We start from the raw sequence: 21,007 nt of genomic DNA, 5'->3' as shown, positions 1-21,007 counted from the left end.
CCTCATTTTTTGGACACCACTCAGACAGCCAGCAATTCAAGGAGAACATGCGGCTAAACATGTCACTCCCGGTCCGATTGGGGAGGGGCCCAGAGAAAACTACAGAGTCCGACATTGTTTTTGCAAAGTTACACACCGATTCAATGTTAATTTTAGTGACCTCCGATTGGCGTAACCGGGTGTCATTACTGCCGACGTGAATTACAATCTTACCAAATTTACGCTTAGCCTTAGCCAGCAGTTTCAAATTCCCTTCAATGTCGCCTGCTCTGGCCCCCGGAAGACAATTGACTATGGTTGCTGGTGTCGCTAACTTCACATTTCTCAAAACAGAGTCGCCAATAACCAGAGTTTGATCCTCGGCGGGTGTGTCGTCGAGTGGGGAAAAACGGTTAGAAATGTGAACGGGTTGGCGGTGTACATGGGGCTTCTGTTTAGAACTACGCTTCTTCCTCACAGTCACCCAGTCGGCCTGCTTTCCCGGCTGCTCGGGATCTGCCAAGGGGTAACTAACGGCGGCTAAGCTACCTTGGTCCGCACCGACTACAGGGGCCTGGCTAGCTGAAGAATTTTCCACGGTGCGGAGCCGAGTGTCCAATTCGCCCAGCCTGGCCTCCAAAGCTACGAATAAGCTACACTTATTACAAGTACCGTTACTGCTAAAGGAGGCCGAAGAATAACTAAACATTTCACACCCAGAGCAGAAAAGTGCGGGAGAGACAGGAGAAGCCGCCATGCTAAATCGGCTAGTAGCTACGCTAAGCTAGCGGATTCCTAAAAACACGCAAAGTGAATAATGTGTAAATAATTTAGAGGTGATTCAGCAGAGGGAGTGCTTTAGTTAAGGCACGTAAAGATTACACTGGGAAACAAATCGTAATCTAGATAACTAGATCAATCTAACTGCGCAGATTAAACAGCTAACAGATACAGAAAAACACCGCTATGCTCCGGAACAGGAAGTGATACAATACCGCAGTGAGAGCCAACCACCAGTAGAGGCCATGATCCAAATAGTTGACTGAGTTGGTAGAACATTTGGAAAGTGGCTGGCCTGGTACCTTGATTTTTATTTAATTCAAATTGATGTGATTTTAGCAGTAACTGTACTGGTCCTGTGTATGACATCTGTCTTTCAAATGCATCACCACTGCCTTAGACACCAAATTGGGGGTATAGTCCCCCTATCAAATGTTACAGCACTCTTAATGAAACCATACCTTTAATCTCCCCTCCTGAGGCAACAGATCTGGAAGAAGACCTTTCCTGTACACTGTAACAAAAATTTGTCTGGTCTTCTTGAGGTTTCTTCCTCAAATCATCAGAAGGAGTTTTTCCTTACAACTGTCACCTGTGTTCTTGCTCTAGGGGTTGGTAAGGTTAGACCTCACTTCTATGGCTGGCTCACAGATCTGGCAATTTCATTCCAACGGATTGTTTGCTGTTGTGATGCTCTTCTGAACTTTACACGGTTGTACACATTTCTTTTATTTCTGTTTAGCACTCTTCTGATTGTTAAGTGTATCTACTCTGAACCTTATTTAACTACAATCTTGTTGAGGATCGCTGGCAGTTAGCATTCACTAGCGGTTAGCTTTGGCTAGCTAGGTCGACTCCCCCCATTACTTTTATAGCTGTTTCTTTTTTTACCTGCTTAATACTTCTGGTAGTTTTTCAGTGTAACTGCTGCGTGAATTTTAGGTCATTATTTTACTCCTATATAAATCTTAGGAGTGGCTAGCATTTTCGCTAGCGGTTAGCTTGCATTAGCTAGTTCGACCCCCGCCCCCCCCCCCCTTTTTTTGATACTTATACTTCTGTTCGTTTTTTAGCGTAACTGTTGAATTTTAGCTTAGTACTTTACTCTTGTGTTAATCTTAGGAGTGGTTTACTTGTAGGAGGTTTTTTTTTTACTGTTCCTACAAGTCTAATACTTCTGCTACTTTTTCAGTGTAACTGCTGTGAATTTTATTTCATTTATTTATGTCTGTGTGAGTCCTGTGTGAGCCTTAGGAGTGGCTAGCTTATCCATTATTGGTTAGTTTGTGTTTGCTTGGCTATACTCTTGAATTTCTTAGTGCACAAAGTACACTACTTTACCTACTTTACACCCTCTGTAAATCCTGCATGATGTTCGAAGATAGGGTGGCTCTCTTAGAGAGCCATGTCTGTAAGTTTGAGCAGCTTCTTAGCTCAGTGGAGTTAGATGTTACGGGCACTCCAGATGAAGTTAGTGTTGGGCCGGCTAGCAAGTCCATTAGCATTAGCCTAGAAACACCGGCTGTGGAGGACGGCTGTCGGACTGTGGCTAGGCAAAGGAAGCCCCGTGGGGCTTGGTGCCCGGTTGTGGTACCCCGATTACATGCGCCACTGCGAACTGTGAATCAGTTTCTCCCCCCTTGGAATTGCCTGATGTGAATTCTCTGAGCCCACAAGTGATTTCCACTCCTGTCTCCAGGCCGAAACACCGGACTTCAGTGATAGGGGATTCTATCACCCGCAAAGTTAGGTTACAGAAACTGGCTTACATTAAATGTATTCCTGGGGCCAGAGCTCCCGACACTGCATCCCATTTTAGGGTGCTGATGCTGCAGAAGGGAAGACAGACTAAGGAACATTATGAGATATAGTCACATAGTTATTCACGTCGGCACCAATGATGTCAGGATGAAGCACTCAGAGGTCACAAAAATGGACATAGAGGACTTGTGACCTTTCCAGAAAGATGTGTTGGCATCGATTAATAGTCTCTGGTCCCTCCCCTCCCGGGGTACTGATGAGGCATTTAGCAGGCTGACATCGTTAAATAGGTGGCTGGCGCAATTTTGTAGACAGCAAGGCTTTAGCTTTATTGATAACTGGCCTTCGTTCTGAGGCCACCGTGGCTTTCTGATGCCGGACGGCCTCCACCCTACTGGGAAGGCGCTGCCATCATATCTGGGAACATAGATAGAGCTCGACAGGGAGGGTAACATTAGGAATTTACAGCAGGCCACGGAGCAGGTGATTCGAGACCCTGCAAGGCTTATGACAAATGTGGATGTGGAATCCATTAGCTTAGCAGGGAAATTAGTGCAGAAAATCCACTATGGTGATAGTGCAGTTTATCTGCCAGGGAAGGAAATTCAACAAGTTGAGACTGTGGCTTGTTTCCGTAGACGTGTCCATAAAAATCTTAGAGGGATATGCTTTGCAAACTTAATACCCATTACTACACTGGACGATGTTGAAATTAAGGATGGCCCAGTGGTTGTTCCAGCAATAGCAAAGATTTCATGTCTGCTACCTACAACACACGTGGAATGTCTCAAATCTAAACCTACTTCTAGGCATCTTATATATGCTACTCTGGAACCACCTCTAAACCCAAACAGTTCAACTGTCAACCCCACTGACGTCTTTAGCCTGGGTCTCATTAACATAAGATCACTGTCCTCAAAATCATTGTTGATTAATGATCTAATTATTGATCATCACTTAGATATGACTGGGTTATATAAAACCTGGCTTAAACCTACAGGTGTCCTCCCCTTAAATGAGGCCTGCCCACCACCATATACATTTAATCACGTCCCTCGTGATGCGAAGCAAGGCAGGGTGTTGCTGTTATTTATAAATCTAGGTTTAGCTTATTAGCCATTGGGTCACAAATAACTAATTTGAGCATCTGAATCTCCACTCTGCTCAGGATATTATGCATTGCCAAGGTCAGAAGTATAAAAATCAGCTGTATTACTTTGTCACTGTATATAGGCCTCCTGGCCCATATGAATTCTGAATTCTTAGATAAATTTGGTGCGTTCATCTCTAACTTCAACTAGTACAGATAACATTCTGATCATTGTGACTTTAACAGTCATATAAATAAGCCTTCTGATCCCCTCTGCAAATCATTTATGGAAATTGTGGATGCATTAGGATTTCGGCAATGCATTTGGGACTCGACACAGTGGAAATACCCTGGATCTGGTTCTCAGACATGATATGCTGTCATGACTATTGACATCATGGCTCTTACATCAGTGGGCTCTGATCACTCACTTAATAATTTTACAGTTTCACTGCCGTGTTAGTGGAACAACAACCTTATATATCACTACGACGATGCATCAACTCCTCAACTAAGACTGAACTCGAAGCTAGACTGTCTGATGTCTTAGCTTCACATTTGGCAAATACCCAGTCAGTTGACAGACTTGTGGATAGTTTAAACTCAGTGCTCAAATCTACACTCGACATGACTGTGCCACCTGTATTAAAAACGGGCTCCCCCAAGTAACAATCACCTTAGTTCAATGATTACCTGCGTGACCTCAAGCATAAGGCAAGAGGTCTAGAACAGAAATGGCATCATTCAAAATTAGAAGTAGTCCACCTTGCGTGGCATGATGCTATCTTAAACAATAAGCATGCATTATTGGCTACAAAGTGGACCTATTACTCTGATTTGATCAACAAAAACAAGCATCACTCAAAGTTCTTGTTCGACATGGTGGCAACACTTATTCATGGACAACCACCTGTAGTTCGCTCTCCTTTTACAGCACAAGATTTCCTGGATTACTTTGAGAAGAAAATAGAAGACATTTGACAGGCAGGGCAGGTGGCAGGCACCTGAATTGTTAGGACCCAAAATGCAAACTCTCAGACTAGGCTTGGATGTTGAAGAGATCATTGTCTTTAATTCAGGCTCTGGTTCAATACACAGGTGATCAGTGAGCGAGGCAGAAGCACAAACAGGGTCAGGCAGAAATGCAGTCATGGTTAAGCAGGGTTCAGAGGCACGAGCAGACATATTCCACTGTTAAAGGAGATTTTTTAAATGAAAGACGTGCGGATGGGTCCGCGCGTCGGGACGCAGCCGACGCGGTGCGGCGGCACAGGAAAAACACCTCCGTGTTGATAACCATTTGTAAAATCCAGGCGGCTTTTGATGGGTTTCAGTGGAGTGAGTATATGAGAAATTGTTTAACAGGCAGGACATGTTCCAACTTATCCTTAAGGCTTTCAACAGAGGTGTTTTTCCTGTGGCGGAGCGTCGCGGCGGCTGCGTCGCGGCGGCTGCGTCCCGACGCGCGGGACCCGTCCGCACGTCTTTCATTAAAAAAAATCTCCTTTAACAGTGGAATATCCGGATAAATGCTGAAACCCGACTTCTTCTGAAACTTCTCTGTTCTCATCACGACGTCCTGGATCAATAGAGCCTGAATGTGGAGGTTTTCAGCTTGAAACAGGCTGATGATGCCGCCTGAGAGCGCTGAGCGACGTCTCGCACCGTGGGAAGTCCTTAAAGCGACAGAATCACCTCAAAATCTCTCATCAGCCGTTAAAATTTTCACTGAAAAACCAGCCTTAATTTTTCGAACCGTGTCCACTTCGATGTGTCTCACAGGTTTTGAAAAAATTTTGATCAAACAAACGCGCCAGTCTCTCAGCAACTTCTCAGACAAAGGAATTCCGACGAGGGGCTTGGACGACTCCTCCCACAAGGAGTGCTCACAGGCGAATGACGTCACCGACAGGCGTGGAAAAACTCACGCATGCGCACGAGGGTTCAAGCATGTCTGACGTAAAAACATATGAATGAAATCCATATAGTTTTTGAAAAAAATAAAAAGGACCGTTACTTTATTGACAGCCCTCGTATATACGTTTACTTGAAATGGAACAATGCATATTAATGAACATTGTTACATGTAAATATGCCAGATTAAAGCAGGATGCTAGTTTCCATCCATAGTCCCAGTAACATAGCACACTTGCGCTGCTAAGTGTTAACACATATAGGCCACAATTCGGGTTTTTTTTGTTTTTTTTGGAGATGAATTCTGTGTCTTTATCTTTTCTTTTATCAATTTTCTTAATTTTGATTCACTGATATGCTGTCGAGATTCTTTATGAATCCTTGCTGCTCTTAATCTGGTAACGCAGTACTGCTTATATCATTTTTGCTATTGATATAGGTATTGCAATTAAGTAACTATTCATACACCATTGGACGTGCAGGATTATGGGTTTTTGTTTTGTCTATAAGGGGGATTAGCTAGTGTGCTTACAATTTGATTTGCCCGTACATGGAGAGACTCTGACATCACATACTTGCATTAATCTCTCGATATATTAGAACATGTAACCGACAAAAGAAGATGTTAAGAGCGATCGATGACCACTCCATCAGCACGGATAACCTGTATAATTTTGTAGTTGTTTGCTTTGTTATGGTCGTTCAGACAATTTCATGATGAACACTAAGATTCCCGTGACACTTCATGAGCTTCCTATTTTTATTATTGCCTTTGTAATCTTTGTATTTGATCTTTTCCTTATTCCATTTGATATGGGAATGTAATAGCCACTTGTTTGTTGAGAATAACACTGTCCAGATTTTTCCATCTTTCGGGAAATTACTGGCGAGGTAATTCAATTCACATTCAATAATCCTATGAAATTAAGGATCAGTGACAATTTGAACAATTTGGACATAACACCTTGAATGGTACTTCCCTCTCACACCATGGTGTCCTTGCCTTGTCGGCATGTTGTATCAAGCGAATATGGAAGGCTGGACCTATGACGGGTAAGATCCCACCTCATAACTCAGGGCAACCTAAGAGGCACAGTCACAATTACTTGATCTTGTTTCAGTGAGGCCCTGACTCACTACGTGGGCACCGTAAGGGAGCATCAGGATGGGGTCAGGTGATGGCTGCCTATGTGCCTACATGTTTGATTTGATTGGAATATTGGATCATACATGAGAATTGAATTATTATGCCAACATGATCTTCATTGTTAACATGACAGTGTCATGTCAAGAGGGGGAGTTGTTAGATATATTTGTGTGTTTAACTATTTGTTTTCTTTATTTGTTTTGGTATTAAGTAGATATTTTACTTAAGGATTGCATTCTTTGTCTGTTACTTCTTGGAATGTGCATGTCGAACTGGATTTAACCGGTTTCACCACTCAGAACAAAGAGATTCAGGTTACATTATAAATCATAAATGCCCCGTTATCACGTGGGTCAGTGGCAGGCAGTGGGACCTCCCCTGAATGACAACGGGGACCAATAAGGGAAGGATTTTGTAAAATAAGGTCCACCTTTGTTACGCCTATCTTGTCCTTGATAAAAACAATTTTTCAGCGTTCTGGACGAATGGATCTCCTGTGTGAAAGAAGTTCTTCAGAATCATAAATAAATTTGAAAGTGCAAATTAGTTTGAGTTTGTACTTTGTGAGGAACAGTATTACAGTAAGAACCAGAGGATTTAACATACTTTCATGTTGTTTTTCAACAATATTGGAGAAATTTGACAGAGTTCTGCATTTTGTAAAATTATTGCAATATTGTGCGGTTTTGGGGTTCTAACTGAATGGAAAATTTTGTGATGTGCCTGTGTTATGGTATCAGGTGTTAATCCATATAAAATTTTATGGCCATTCTTGTGACTTTACTTATATTTGGATATTAATCATACTCACCCAATGGTACCCTCGCAGCTGAAGCATCAGGGTTGATCCAAAAAGATAACCAGGACAAAACAACGATCAGCAGGGTTGGAGCATAGACTCCCATCATATAGAAACCAACCTGGCGGCGCAATGTAAAAATCACCTCAACACATGTGTAATATCCTGGAAAACAGAAGGCGAAATCATTGCTCACAATCTCCCTTATAGGCAGTCACACTTTGCAAAACAACCCGAGACAGCTGATCAAGTTAAATCAAGGTATTTATTGAAAGTAAAGGTAGGGAGAGGATGGCGAGCAGGTCTCCAGTCTGCAGGGCGATCCTCCTGTTACCTGCTTAGGGCATTGTCACACTTAGCACAAATGAACAAAATCAAGCTAAATCAGCCATAATGGGGGGGGGGGGGGAACAAAAAGAAACTTCGAGACGCAGTCAGGAGGGCCAAACATTCGAACAGCTGTGTATGAATGCTGTTTAACTACTTGCAATGGGGCGGATCCCACCTCAACTGATTCCTGCACAACCCGTGCGTTTTCAAGTCAGTCGAGAAGAGACTGTATGGAGTCCCTAGATTTTAGGGAGAGGTACAACTGTGAGTCATCTGCATAAAAATGAAAAGAGATGTTGTACTTTCTGATGATGTCCCTCAGGGGAGCATATACAGGCAGAAGAGGAGTGCACCCAAGATGGACCTCTGAGAGAACCCATAGGAGATGGGAGCAGAAGACGAGGAAAACTGACTAATAGACATGGAAAATATCCTACATGGAAAATGTCCCATGCTTCAGATACAACCCCAATTCCAATGAAGTTGGGACATTGTGTGAAATGTAAATAAAGCAGAATACAATGATTTCCAAATCCTCTCCAACCTATATTCAATTGAATACACCACAAAGACAAGATATTTAATGTTCAAACTGATAAACTTTATTGTATTTCTGTAAATATTTGTTGATTTTAAAATGGATGCCTGCAACACATTTCAAAAAAGCTGGGACAGTGGTATGCTTACCACTGTGTTACATCACCTTTCCTTCTAACAACACTTAATAAGCGTTTGGGAACTGAGGACACTAACTGAGTGTCATGATTGGGTATAAAAGGAGCATTCCCAAAAGGCTCAGCTGTTGACATGCAAAGATGGGGCGAGGATAACCACTTTGTGAGCAACTGCATGAAAAAATAGTTCAACAGTTTAAGAACAATGTTTCTCAACATTCAATTGCAAGGAATTTAGGGATTCCATCATCTACAGTCCAGTCAGAATCTGGAAAACCTTGTACAGGTAAGCGGCAAAGCCGAAAACCAACACTGAATGCCCATGACCTTCGATTCCTCAGGCAGTACTGCATTAAAAACCGAAATCATTGTGTAAAGGATCTTACCACATGGGCTCAGAAACACTTCAGAAAAACACTGTCAGTTAACACAGTTCGTCGCTACATCTACAAGTGCAAGTTAAAACTCTACCATGCAAAGCGAAAGCCATATATCAACAACATCCAGTAATGTTGCCCCCTTCTCTGGGCCCAAGCTCATTTGAAATGGACAGACGCAAAGTGGAAAACTGTGCTGTGGTCTGATGAGTCCACATTTCATATTGTTTTTTGAAATCATGGACGTCGTGTCCTCCAGACAAAAGAGTTAAAAGACCATCCAGATTGTTACCAGTGCAAGGTTCAAAAGCCAGCATCTGTGATGGTATGGGGGTGTGTTAATGCCCATGGCATGGGCAACTTACACATCTGTGATGGTACCATCAATGCTGAAAGGTACATCTAGGTTTTGGAGCAACACATGCTGCCATCCAAGCAACGTCTTTTTCAGGGATGTCCCTGCTTATTTCAGCAAGACAATGCCAAGCCACATTCTGCATGTGGTACAACATCGTGGCTTCGTAGTAAAAGAGTGCGGGTATCACGGGTGCGGGTGTTGCAGGCATCCATTTCAAAATGAGCAAAAATTTGCACAAAAACAATAAAGTTTATCAGTTTGAACATTAAATATCTTGTCTTTGTGGTGTATTCAATTGAATATATGTTGAATAGGATTTGAAAATCATTGTATTCTGTTTTATTTACATTTTACACAACGTCCCAACTTCATTGGAATTGGGGTTGTAAGAGAAGAACCAGAGTAGTGCTGTCCCCATAATGCCAACCCACCGTTCAAGGCGGTCGAGAATTTTGTCATCTACAGTGTCAAAGGTGGCGCTAAGGTCCAATAAAATCAGGACAGCATTATCACCAGAATCTAAAGTGAGTAGCAGGTCATTTGTTACTTTAAGAAGGGCTGTCTCAGTACTGTGGAGGGCCCTAAAGCCAGATTAAAAATGATCAAATATATTGTGAGTGGACAGGAAGGGAAGCAACTGTGACAAAATGGCTTTTCCAACTAGGGAAGCTTAGAAATGGGACGGTAGTTATTTAGGCATTTAGCATTCAGGTTGTGCTTCTTAAACAAGGCCTGGACAACCGCATGCTTGAAACATGCAGGGACGGTACCAGATGCAAGATAAATTTATAATTACTTGAATGCTAGGGCTAAGCATCCTTTATGATGTGGGAGGGGTCAACACCAAGAGGACAAGACGTAGGTTTCATATGCAGTACTAAATCCTAAAGATTAGCTACAGAAATAAGTCAAAATTGGTCAAGGGTGGCTGTAAGAGTGACAGGAGAGGCAGGGCTAAACAGAGATCTGATAGTCTCAATTTTATTAATAAAACCTTCAGGAACTTCTCACAGGTGTCGATGGAATCTTCTGCCACTGGGGAAACTGAAGGATTGGTAAATGAGTTGATAGTAGAGTAAATCAGACAAATATTTGTCTCTGGCCTTTTTGGCTGCTGACTGAAAGGAAAGTTAAGAAAATTTAAAAATTTCCAAGTAGACAGTGACATGGTCTTTCTTCCAGCCTATGTGAGCATGTGGCCTCGTCTAACCAGGATTGAGATTTGAGTTTAGGGCATTCGTATCTGAGAGGAGTGACAGAGTCCAGTATGGATAAGCAGGATGAATCAAACAGGCCGATAAATTCATCGGGAGGAGAGGTAAAGGATGCAGCTGGTGAAATAGCACTTTCTCTGAAAACTGTGATACAGTAAGTGACATCAAATAAAATAGGTCTGTGATCAGAAAAGGTAGCATCCTCAATTGCAATATTAACAACAGAAAATGCACAAAGCCAGTGAACAAGTAGCCGTGTTTATGTGTTGCGTAAATCTTATGCGATCGAACATGCCACAGTACTCGATAATCATTAGTCTGTCTGGACAGCAGACATGGATATTAAAGTCACCCAGTACTGAGACGGTCACCAACTGATACAAAATATATTTATATTTATATGTGTTTATGTACCAGGCCGGCTTATGTCTGTTACGTGTGTGTTGTTTGTCTTTGGGTCGGTCATGGTTTGCTCAGCCCTGCTGTGACCTAAAGCAGGGATGTACATCTAGAGCTGGTCCCCGGGCGCCTTATGGGGACTTCTGCTTCTAACTGGCAATTAGGATGGGCTAAATGCAGTAGACACAATTCATTGTGCAGGGAACATGTTCCTTTGTGCATATGACAATAAAATTCTTTTGAATCTTTGGAATCCTTGAAAATGGTAGAGAAAAATCAGAGAATTCAGTTCCAAAACCTCCATCTGCCTATAGGACACTGCACAAAGCAGCAGGGATGATCCAGAATCCACTTGTACGTATTGAAAATTGAAGGTAGAGTAATTCCCTACAGAGAACGGCCGCGTTTTAAAATGACTGCTGCAGTAAAACAGATTAGTCACAAAGTGAGGAGAATTATATCTCATCCAATATTACTGCATAAAAGTATGTACAAAGTGAGGAGTATTTTAACTCTTGCAAGATGACTGCAGTAAAACAGATTATTCACAAAGTCTGGATTATTTTAACTCTTCAAAAATTACTGCAGTAAAAAAGGTTTGTCACAAAGTGAGTATTTTAACTCTTCAAAGATGACTGCAGTAAAACAGATTATTTGCAAAGTATTTTAATATCTGCAGAGATTACTGTAGTAAAACAGATACTTTATTCACAAAGTGAGTATTTCATCTCTTCAAAGATTGCTGCAGTAAAAGAGATTATGCACAAAGTGAGCGGTATTTTAACTCTTCAGAGATTACTGCAGTAAAACAGAGACTTTATTCACAAAGTGAGGAGTATTTCATCTCTTCAAAGATTGCTGTAGCAAAAGAGATTCTGCACAAAGTGGGGAGTATTTTACCTCAATTTCAATTTTCAATTTATTTTCATTTATATAGCGCCAAATCACAACAGAGTTGCCTCAAGGCGCTTCACACAGGTAAGGTCTAACCTTACTAACCCCCAGAGCAACAGTGGTAAGATAAAACTTTGAGGAAGAAACCTCAAGCAGACCAGACTCAAAGGGGTGACCCTCTGCTTGGGCCATGCTACAAACATAAATTATAGAACAGTTCACAGAACAATTCTTGGACGAATGTACAGGAAATGCTGTTGGCGCACAGGACAGGAGGGTTGCCAACACAAATACAACTCTGGATGGAGCTGCACCTTAAACAAAAAGAAAAAACAGAATCAAATCAAATCAATTTGATTTATATAGCGCCAAATCACAACAAACAGTCGCCCCAAGGAGCTTTATATTGTAAGGTAAAAGCCATACAATAATTACAGAAAAACCCCAACGGTCAAAACGACCCCCTATGAGCAAGCACTTGGCGATAGTGGGACGGAAAAACTCCCTTTTAAAAGGAAGAAACCTCCAGCAGAACCAGGCTCAGGGAGGGGCAGTCTTCTGCTGGGACTGGTTGGGGCTGAGGGGAGAGAATCAGGAAAAAGACATGCTGTGGAAGAGAGCAGAGATCAATCACCAATGATTAAAAGAGTGGTGCATACAGAGCAAAAAGAGGTGAACAAAAAGAAACACTGGGTGCATCATGGGAAACCCCCCAGCAGTCTAAGTCTATAGCAGCATAACTAAGGGATGGTTCAGGGTCACCTGATCCAGCCCTAACTATAAGCTTTAGCAAAAAGGAAAGTTTTAAGCCTAATCTTAAAAGTACAGAGGGTGTCTGTCTCCCTAATCCGAATTGGAAGCTGGTTCCACAGGAGAGGAGCCTGAAAGCTGAAGCTCTGCCTCCCATTCTACTCTTACAAACCCTAGGAACTACAAGTAAGCCTGCAGTCTGAGAGCGAAGCGCTCTATTGGGGTGATATGGTACTATGAGGTCCCTAAGATAAGATGGGACCTGATTATTGAAAACCTTATAAGTAAGAAGAAGAATTTTAAATTCTATACTGGAATTAACAGGGAGCCAATGAAGAGAAGCCAATATGGGTGAAATATGCTCTATCCTTCTAGTCCCTGTCAGTACTCTAGCTGCAGCATTTTGAATTAACTGAAGGCTTTTCAGGGAACTTTGTGGACAACCTGATAATAATGAATTACAATAGTCCAGCCTAGAAGAAATAAATGCATGAATTAGCTTTTCAGCATCACTCTGAGATAAGACCTAATTTTAGAGATATTGCACAAATGCAAAAAAGCAGTCCTACATATTTGCTTAATATGCGCATTGAAGGACATATCCTGATTAAAAATGACTCCAAGATTTCTCACAGTATTACTAGAGGTCAGGGTAATGCCATCCAGAGTAAGGATCTGGTTAGACACCATGTTTCTAAGATTTGTGGGGCCAAGTACAATAACTTCAGTTTTATCTGAATTTAAAAGCAGGAAATTAGAGGTCATCCACGTCTTTATGTCTGAAAGACAATCCTGCAGTTTAGCTAATTGGTGTGTGTCCTCTGGCTTCATGGATAGATAAAGCTGGGTATCATCTGCGTAACAATGAAAATTTAAGCAATGCTTTCTAATAATACTGCCTAAGGGAAGCATGTATAAAGTGAATAAAATTAGTCCTAGCACAGAACCTTGTGGAACTCCATAATTAACCTTAGTCCGTGAAGAAGTCTCCCCATTTACATGAACAAATTGTAATCTATTAGATAAATATGACTCAAACCACTGCAGTGCAGTGCCTTTAATACCTATGGCATGCTCTAATCTCTGTAATAAAATTTTATGGTCAACAGTATCAAAAGCTGCACTGAGGTCTAACAGGACGAGCACAGAGATGAGTCCACTGTCTGAGGCCATAAGAAGATCATTGGTAACCTTCACTAATGCTGTTTCTGTACTATGATGAATTCTAAACCCTGACTGAAACTCTTCAAATAGACCATTCTTCTGCAGATAATCAGTCAGCTGTTTTACAACTACCCTTTCAAGAATTTTTGAGAGAAAAAGAAGGTTGGAGATTGGCCTATAATTAGCTAAGATAGCTGGGTCAAGTGATGGCTTTTTAAGTAATGGTTTAATTACTGCCACCTTAAACGTCTGTGGTACATAGGCAACTACACTCAACAAAAATATAAACGCAACACTTTTGGTTTTGCTCCCATTTTGTATGAGATGAACTCAAAGATCTAAAACTTTTTCCACATACCCAATATCACCATTTCCCTCAAATATTGTTCACAAACCAGTCTAAATCTGTGATAGTGAGCACTTCTCCTTTGCTGAGATAATCCATCCCACCTCACAGGTGTGCCATACCAAGATGCTGATTAGACACCATGATTAGTGCACAGGTGTGCCTTAGACTACCCACAATAAAAGGCCATTCTGAAAGGTGCAGTTTTATCACACAGCACAATGCCACAGATGTCGCAAGATTTAAGGGAGCGTGCAATTGGCATGCTGACAGCAGGAATGTCTGTTGCTCGTGTATTGAATGTTCATTTCTCTACCATAAGCCGTCTCCAAAGGCGTTTCAGAGAATTTGGCAGTACATCCAACCAGCCTCACAACCGCAGACCACGTGTAACCACACCAGCCCAGGACCTCCACATCCAGCATGTTCACCTCCAAGATCGTCTGAGACCAGCCACTCGGACAGCTGCTGGAACAATCGGTTTGCATAACCAAAGAATTTCTGCACAAACTGTCAGAAACCGTCTCAGGGAAGCTCATCTGCATGCTCGTCGTCCTCATCAGGGTATCGACCTGACTCCAGTTCGTCGTCGTAACCGACTTGAGTGGGCAAATGCTTACATTCGCTGGTGTTTGGCACGTTGGAGAGGTGTTTTCTTCACGGATGATGCGAAGGAGATGTGTTGCACTGCATGAGGCAAATGGTGGTCACACCAGATACTGACTGGTATCCCCCCCCCCAATAAAACAAAATCTGCACCTTTCAGAGTGGCCTTTTATTGTGGACAGTCTAAGGCACACATGTGCACTAATCATGGTGTCTAATCAGCATCTTGATAGGGCACACCTGTGAGGTGGGATGGATTATCTCAGCAAAGGAGAAGTGCTCACTGTCACAGATTTAGACTGGTTTGTGAACAATATTTGAGGGAAATGGTGATATTGTGTATGTGGAAAAAGTTTTAGATCTTTGAGTTCATCTCATACAAAATGGGAGCAAAACCAAAAGTGTTGCGTTTATATTTTTGTTGAGTATAATAAAGATAGATTGATCATATTTAAGATCGAAGCATTAATTAACGGTAGGGCTTCCTTGAACAGCCTGGTAGGAATGGGGTCTAATAGACATGTTGATGGTTTGGAGGAAGTGACTAATGAAAAGTAACTCAGACAGAACAATCGGAGAGAATGAGTCTAACCAAATACCATCATTACTGAAAGCAGTCGAACATAAAGATATGTCTTTGGGATGGTTATGAATAATTTTTTCTCTAATAGTTAAAATTTAAAATCAGGCATCAGAAAGACAAAAAATACTGTATAATTTGCCAGCATTAATCAAGAAGAAAAACAGAAGAAATACTAAGGTGATCGCCGGCCGCTAGCCCTAAGCTTCACTAAATGACACAGAATTTAAGTAAAGTTGAGGCCGCGGCCCGCACCAATTACTAGTAAAATGAATTAAAAGAGTAAAAAAGTGTAAATCAAAACTGTACCAGTATGCTAGCCATATGAAAGGGAAAAGAACTGCGTCTTAAGTCTAGGCTTGAAAGTCTCCACAGAATGTGACTGTTTTATTGACGCAGGGAGATCATTCCACAGAACAGGGGCACGATAAGAGAAAGCTCGGTGACACGCAGACTTCTTATTCACCTTAGGGACACAAAGTAGTCCTGCACCCTGAGAACGTAAAGCCCAGGCCGGTACGTAAGGTTTAATTAGGTCAGCTAGGTAGGGAGGTGCCAGTCCATGAATAATTTTATAGGTTAGTAGGAGAACCTTAAAATCTGATCTCACTGGGACAGGAAGCCAGTGAAGGGATGCTAAAATGGGCGTAATGTGGTTCTACGTTCTGCTTCGTGTCAAAAGTCTGGCTGCAGCATTTTGAACCAATTAGAGAGCCCTAATACTAGACTGTGGTAAACCAGAAAACAAATAGGGACCTGGGCGACAAACAGAAGGCCAATATGGCAGAAAACCCCACGGACGACCGACATGACCAAAAACGGGCCACGGACCAAACGGGCGAAAAACAGGGCGAAAGGTAGTAGTTGGAGGCCAGCCACATGGTGTGACCTGACGCATAGGTAGGTCAGAGTTCCAGCGTAAAGTCAGGTCATGAGGGCGACCATGAGGTTTCGAAAAGCGCACAACTGAATCAGGGGACCGACACATGGGGGTACCGGAGTCAGAACCACCAAGTAGAGGAGCCAAAGAAACTGAAAAAACAACCAAACACACAATATTCCATAAACCCAGTGAGATGAAAACATACACCCATTCACCAAGCCCCAATCCCAGATAATATCCTTCTCCAAGGAACCTTGAGACCAGTTAGCTACTGTGGAAAGATGGGACTTTATTAATCTAACTAAGGGGCTAAAGAGAGCACAAAAAGTGATGTGACATGAGGCACCGAGGTGCTTAATCCAACAATACAAAGAGTTAAACACCCAAATCCATTCATAGTGATACGGACCCCTGAACTCAACAGTACTTGGGGGGCAAAGCAAAAGGTTATTGAAAGTATTATAGCACGCATTACAGATGAGCAGGCATGAAGCATACACGTGTCTGATCCACCACCGCAAACCCTTCAGCACTCCTTCACATGATGTGGTCCCTAGCCCACGAACTGAGATCCCACCATTAAAAGGGATCGCTCCCATTAGGGAATGTAATGGATGAAGAATTCGCCCTAGTACACTATCAAAGCAAGTAAGCCAGTCTTGGGGCCAGTACAAGAGCTCTGCTACAGCAAAAGTGCTACTGACTCCCCTCCAACAACAGTTAATCCCCGAGGAGGACAAGACTCTGTAGCTCCCCATTAAGCACACAGAAATCAGTAGTGACACAAGATGCTTGTAAGAGACACTTCTCAAGTACAGATGCATTTAACAGATTTCCAACAGTATCACAAGAAAACCTTAGGATCACTCGTGGCATCTTTAACAGATTTTCAAGTGGCTCGCAAGAAAACCATTTTAAGTGAAATGGTGGCACCTTTAACAGTGTTTTCACAGCACCACAGGCAAGAAGACAAATTTGCATTAACCACGAAAAAATGATAAAGAAATAAACTGACCCACAAGCACAGTCTTCTGGAGATGGATGCAGGATGGACACTGTTGCAGGCAGCCGAAACCCTGGGATAGCAGTACTGAGTGGGCGGGGACCCCCCTCTGGAGCCACCGCTGGTGTGTCCACCGCAGAGCGTGAGGAGGTGGAGCTGACTGATGCTGATGATTCAGCTGACTTAAGCTTTATTGAGAGCGGTGCAGGCATCATGGGCGTGGTTAGAGGTGAGAGCTTTAAGGAGAGCTGAGCAAGCAGTTCTGATGACGTCATAGTAGCTGTGGAACTCCGTGAAGCCTGCTCAGTTGACGCCTCCCCTGTCGCATGCGCTGTTGTGGTACCGACGACTGTGCTCGCCGTCATAGTACCCACAGAAACTTTGGTCGGTGATATGGAAGAGAACTGAGCTGGCTGAAAGGTCGGTGAGAGTCTAACTGCCGGCTCCACAGGCGCCATTACTGAGTCCCTGAGCTCATGTGCTGCATTTTGCGGCAGCGAAATCGAGATTCCCGATGGCTCGGCAGCCGTTCCGGAACTGGGGACAGAGTCGATGGTTCCGGAGAACTCAACACCGCCAAGTGTTCAGGCAATGTTGGAGCTTCGGGTTCATGGGCCGCAGAACTAATTGGAGCCAGCAGAGGCCAAGGCGGACGCTGTTTGCGAGGAGCGGGCAACGGAGCTGGCAGAGGTGACACCGAAATCGGCGTGGAACTCGGCGGTGGAACCAGTCCTCCTGTCCGAGACTGTTCTGTCAGTCCCAGTACTGTGGCACACCGAGGAGCAGGAACAAGCGGTACCTGGGTTGGATCGATTGCAGAGGCTGCATTTAGGGAACAGATGGCAAGTAGTAAGTGGAGTGCTTCTGTGATTCTGCATGTGGAGCTATGGCGGCGTCTGATAGTGTGATTATACGTGGTTCCTCACAGAGAACGGCAGTAATATCTGATTCAATCAAAAAAATCCATCGGATCTTCAATACATGGAGGCACCCAGCCCTGCTGGAACTGCATCTTAATGTCTCTTAATTCAGGGAAAGCAGTTAACAGCTCAGGCTCCGTAACAATAATCTGATCTAGCGCTGAAAAAATAGACTCTTTGAGGCGCTGGCTGTGGCAGTCCTGATATTCAAAAAACAGATCTTGTATTCTGAACAGTTTAGTAGCCGTGTCCTGTAGCACCTGACCTTCAGCCTCCGAGGACTCGTCGTCATCAATGTCCTCCCACTCGGAGTCACTGTCAGTGTATGGGAGGCTAGATGCCAGGTGTCTTCAGGCTGTCCAATCCAGTCTGGTAGTCTCTCGACAGCAAAACAACTCATCTAGATTCTCCAGGTCAGGGAAAAGGTCATACAGCCAAGTGTTGGTCTCAACAAGGTCAAGGGCTTGGTTGAGATAATTGAACTTCTTCTTGGGAGTAAAACAAGCTCTATAACAGTCAAAACAGAATTCGATTTCAGAAAAAATGACTCTGATGGTGGCAAGGTCTTGGACTGTTACGGCAGACAAGGAGTTCGCTGGGTCCATTGTTTGGCCAGATTGTACTGTCATGACGGGCAGCTGCCCAACACCAGGAGCGGGTGGACCCATGGTACAAACTCCCAAACCAGGCTTTGTGGTATAAGAAGTCATGTTTATTACAGGCTGAGGTTCAGCACACAGGTGATCAGATAGCGGAGCAGAGGTACAAGCAGGGCGAGGCATAAATGTAGTCATTTTCAGGCAGGGGTCTGAGGCACGAGCAAACACAGGCATGTAGGCTGAGGCAAAAAGGCGCAGTCAAGAAACTCAGAGCAAAGAACTGGTACATGGCAAGACTAAACAAGGCAAAGAACAAGAAGGCTGGAAAGTGTGCTGGAAGCGACAATCTGGCGAGGGACTGTGAGGGTTTATATGCATGTGGACTAATTAGGAACAGGTGGTGTTAACAAGGTGCATGTGAGAGGAAGGATCCAGAAAGGGGGCGTGGCTAATGAACAAAGATACTATGTTGTGTAAGACAGTGAGGGAAGAGAACACATGGTGGAGAGAAGAAAAGACAAAGATGTGTGAACAGGTGTCAAGAATGTGACTAAATGAAAACACAAAGCAGACTGGGACAAAGTGTGAGGGGAGGGCACAGAACTAGTGGAGTGACATGACAACTCAGATGGAGATGGAAGAAGGATGAAAACAGAGCAGGTGCAGAGTGTGGAGTAAAACAGAACTCAGAGGGGTGTGTGAAAAACCAGGGAACTATGGCAGAACATAATACAACTGGAAGCTGGCATGAACATGAGAACTAAACTAAACATGAACTGGCAACACAGACTAGAACCAGAGACATGGAGCAAAATACTAAAATGATATTAAACACAAACTGACTTAAGAAAACAAGGCAGTAAGACAAAACATAAGAAAAAGCAGTGACCAAACAATAACCAGAACAAATCCTGACACAACAGTACAACAAATATAATAACCAAGAGGAACAAGTGATAACTTAATAAACAATGACTGAAAAAAAAACTAGAACAGAATGAACGGTCAAAGTATAAAGTAACAATGAAAACAAAGTGACAAATCAAAACAAAAAATAACCATATGAAGAAAGCAAAATAACTAGTGAATCATAACCACAACAAAGTGACAAGAAAAACATGACAGAATAACTCCTGATGAAAATAAATATTAACAAATCAAAGCTGAAAAGAACAACAGAAAGGGGAAAAACCAGAGTAAACCCCCAGACCTGGCCGAAACCATGACATGGACCAAGAACCATCATTTCAGTCTCAGAGTTTAAAAGTAGGAAGTTTCTAGACATCCAACTTCTCACTGCTGCAAGGCAATCTTCTATCAAGTAGAATATGATGATCCACTGTATCAAATGCAGCACTGACATTTAACAGCAATAGAACTGTAGTGGTGTCCGAATCCATTGTAAGCAGAAGATCATTCACCACTTTAGTGAGAGCCGTCTCTGTGGAATGATATTTTCTAAAAGCAGAGTGCAGTGTCTCAAATAGATTATTCTCAGTAAGATAGTCTACGAGCTGCCGTGACACCACTTTTTCCAGAATTTTAGAGCAAAATGATAGATTTGATATCAATCAATCAATCAATCAATTTTTTTTTTATATAGCGCCAAATCACAACAAACAGTTGCCCCAAGGCGCTTTATATTGTAAGGCAAGGCCATACAATAATTATGTAAAACCCCAACGGTCAAAACGACCCCCTGTGAGCAAGCACTTGGCTACAGTGGGAAGGAAAAACTCCCTTTTAACAGGAAGAAACCTCCAGCAGAACCAGGCTCAGGGAGGGGCAGTCTTCTGCTGGGACTGGTTGGGGCTGAGGGAGAGAACCAGGAAAAAGACATGCTGTGGAGGGGAGCAGAGATCGATCACTAATGATTAAATGCAGAGTGGTGCATCTAAAATTAACATTGAATCGGTGTGTAACTCTGCAAAAACAATGTCGGACTCTGTTGTTTTCTCTGGGCCCCTCCCCAATCAGACCGGGAGTGACATGTTTAGCCGCATGTTCTCCTTGAATTGCTGGCTGTCTGAGTGGTGTCCAAAAAATGGAGAGACGGCATCCATCCCACTTTAGAGGGAGCAGCTCTCATTTCTAGAAATCTGGCCAATTTTTTGGGATCCTCCAAACTGTGACTGTCTAGCGTTGGGACCAGGAGGCAGAGCTGTGGTCTTATACACCTCTCTGCAGCTTCTCTCCCCCTGCCATCCCCTTATTACCCCATCCCCGTAGAGACGGTGCCTGCTCCCAGACCACCAATAACTAGCAAAAATCTATTTAAGCATAAAAATTCAAAAAGAAAAAATATAGCACCTTCAATTGCACCACAGACTAAAACAGTTAAATGTGGTCTATTAAACATTAGGTCTCTTTCTTCTAAGTCCCTGTTGGTAAATGATATAATAATTGATCAACGTATTGATTTATTCTGCCTAACAGAAAC

At 42.9% G+C, this 21,007-nt stretch overlaps 1 protein-coding gene across 2 annotated transcripts in view; it reads right to left on the bottom strand.

The window, feature by feature from the left end:
- Positions 1-21,007, bottom strand: part of LOC117526353 (glycine receptor subunit beta-like) — a 158,609-nt gene that overhangs the window by 38,321 nt on the left and 99,281 nt on the right. For both annotated transcript variants that reach the window (XM_034188419.1, XM_034188418.1), the window contains exon 8: positions 7,483-7,635. In XM_034188419.1, coding sequence (XP_034044310.1) covers positions 7,483-7,635 — 153 coding nt within the window. The remainder of the gene's footprint in view (positions 1-7,482; positions 7,636-21,007) is intronic.

The sequence above is a fragment of the Thalassophryne amazonica genome, chromosome 15 (assembly GCF_902500255.1).
Source record: "Thalassophryne amazonica chromosome 15, fThaAma1.1, whole genome shotgun sequence".
Taxonomy (NCBI): Eukaryota; Metazoa; Chordata; class Actinopteri; order Batrachoidiformes; family Batrachoididae; genus Thalassophryne; species Thalassophryne amazonica.
Note: the sequence above shows the minus strand (reverse complement) of the source record. Positions and strands in the feature narration are given on the sequence as shown.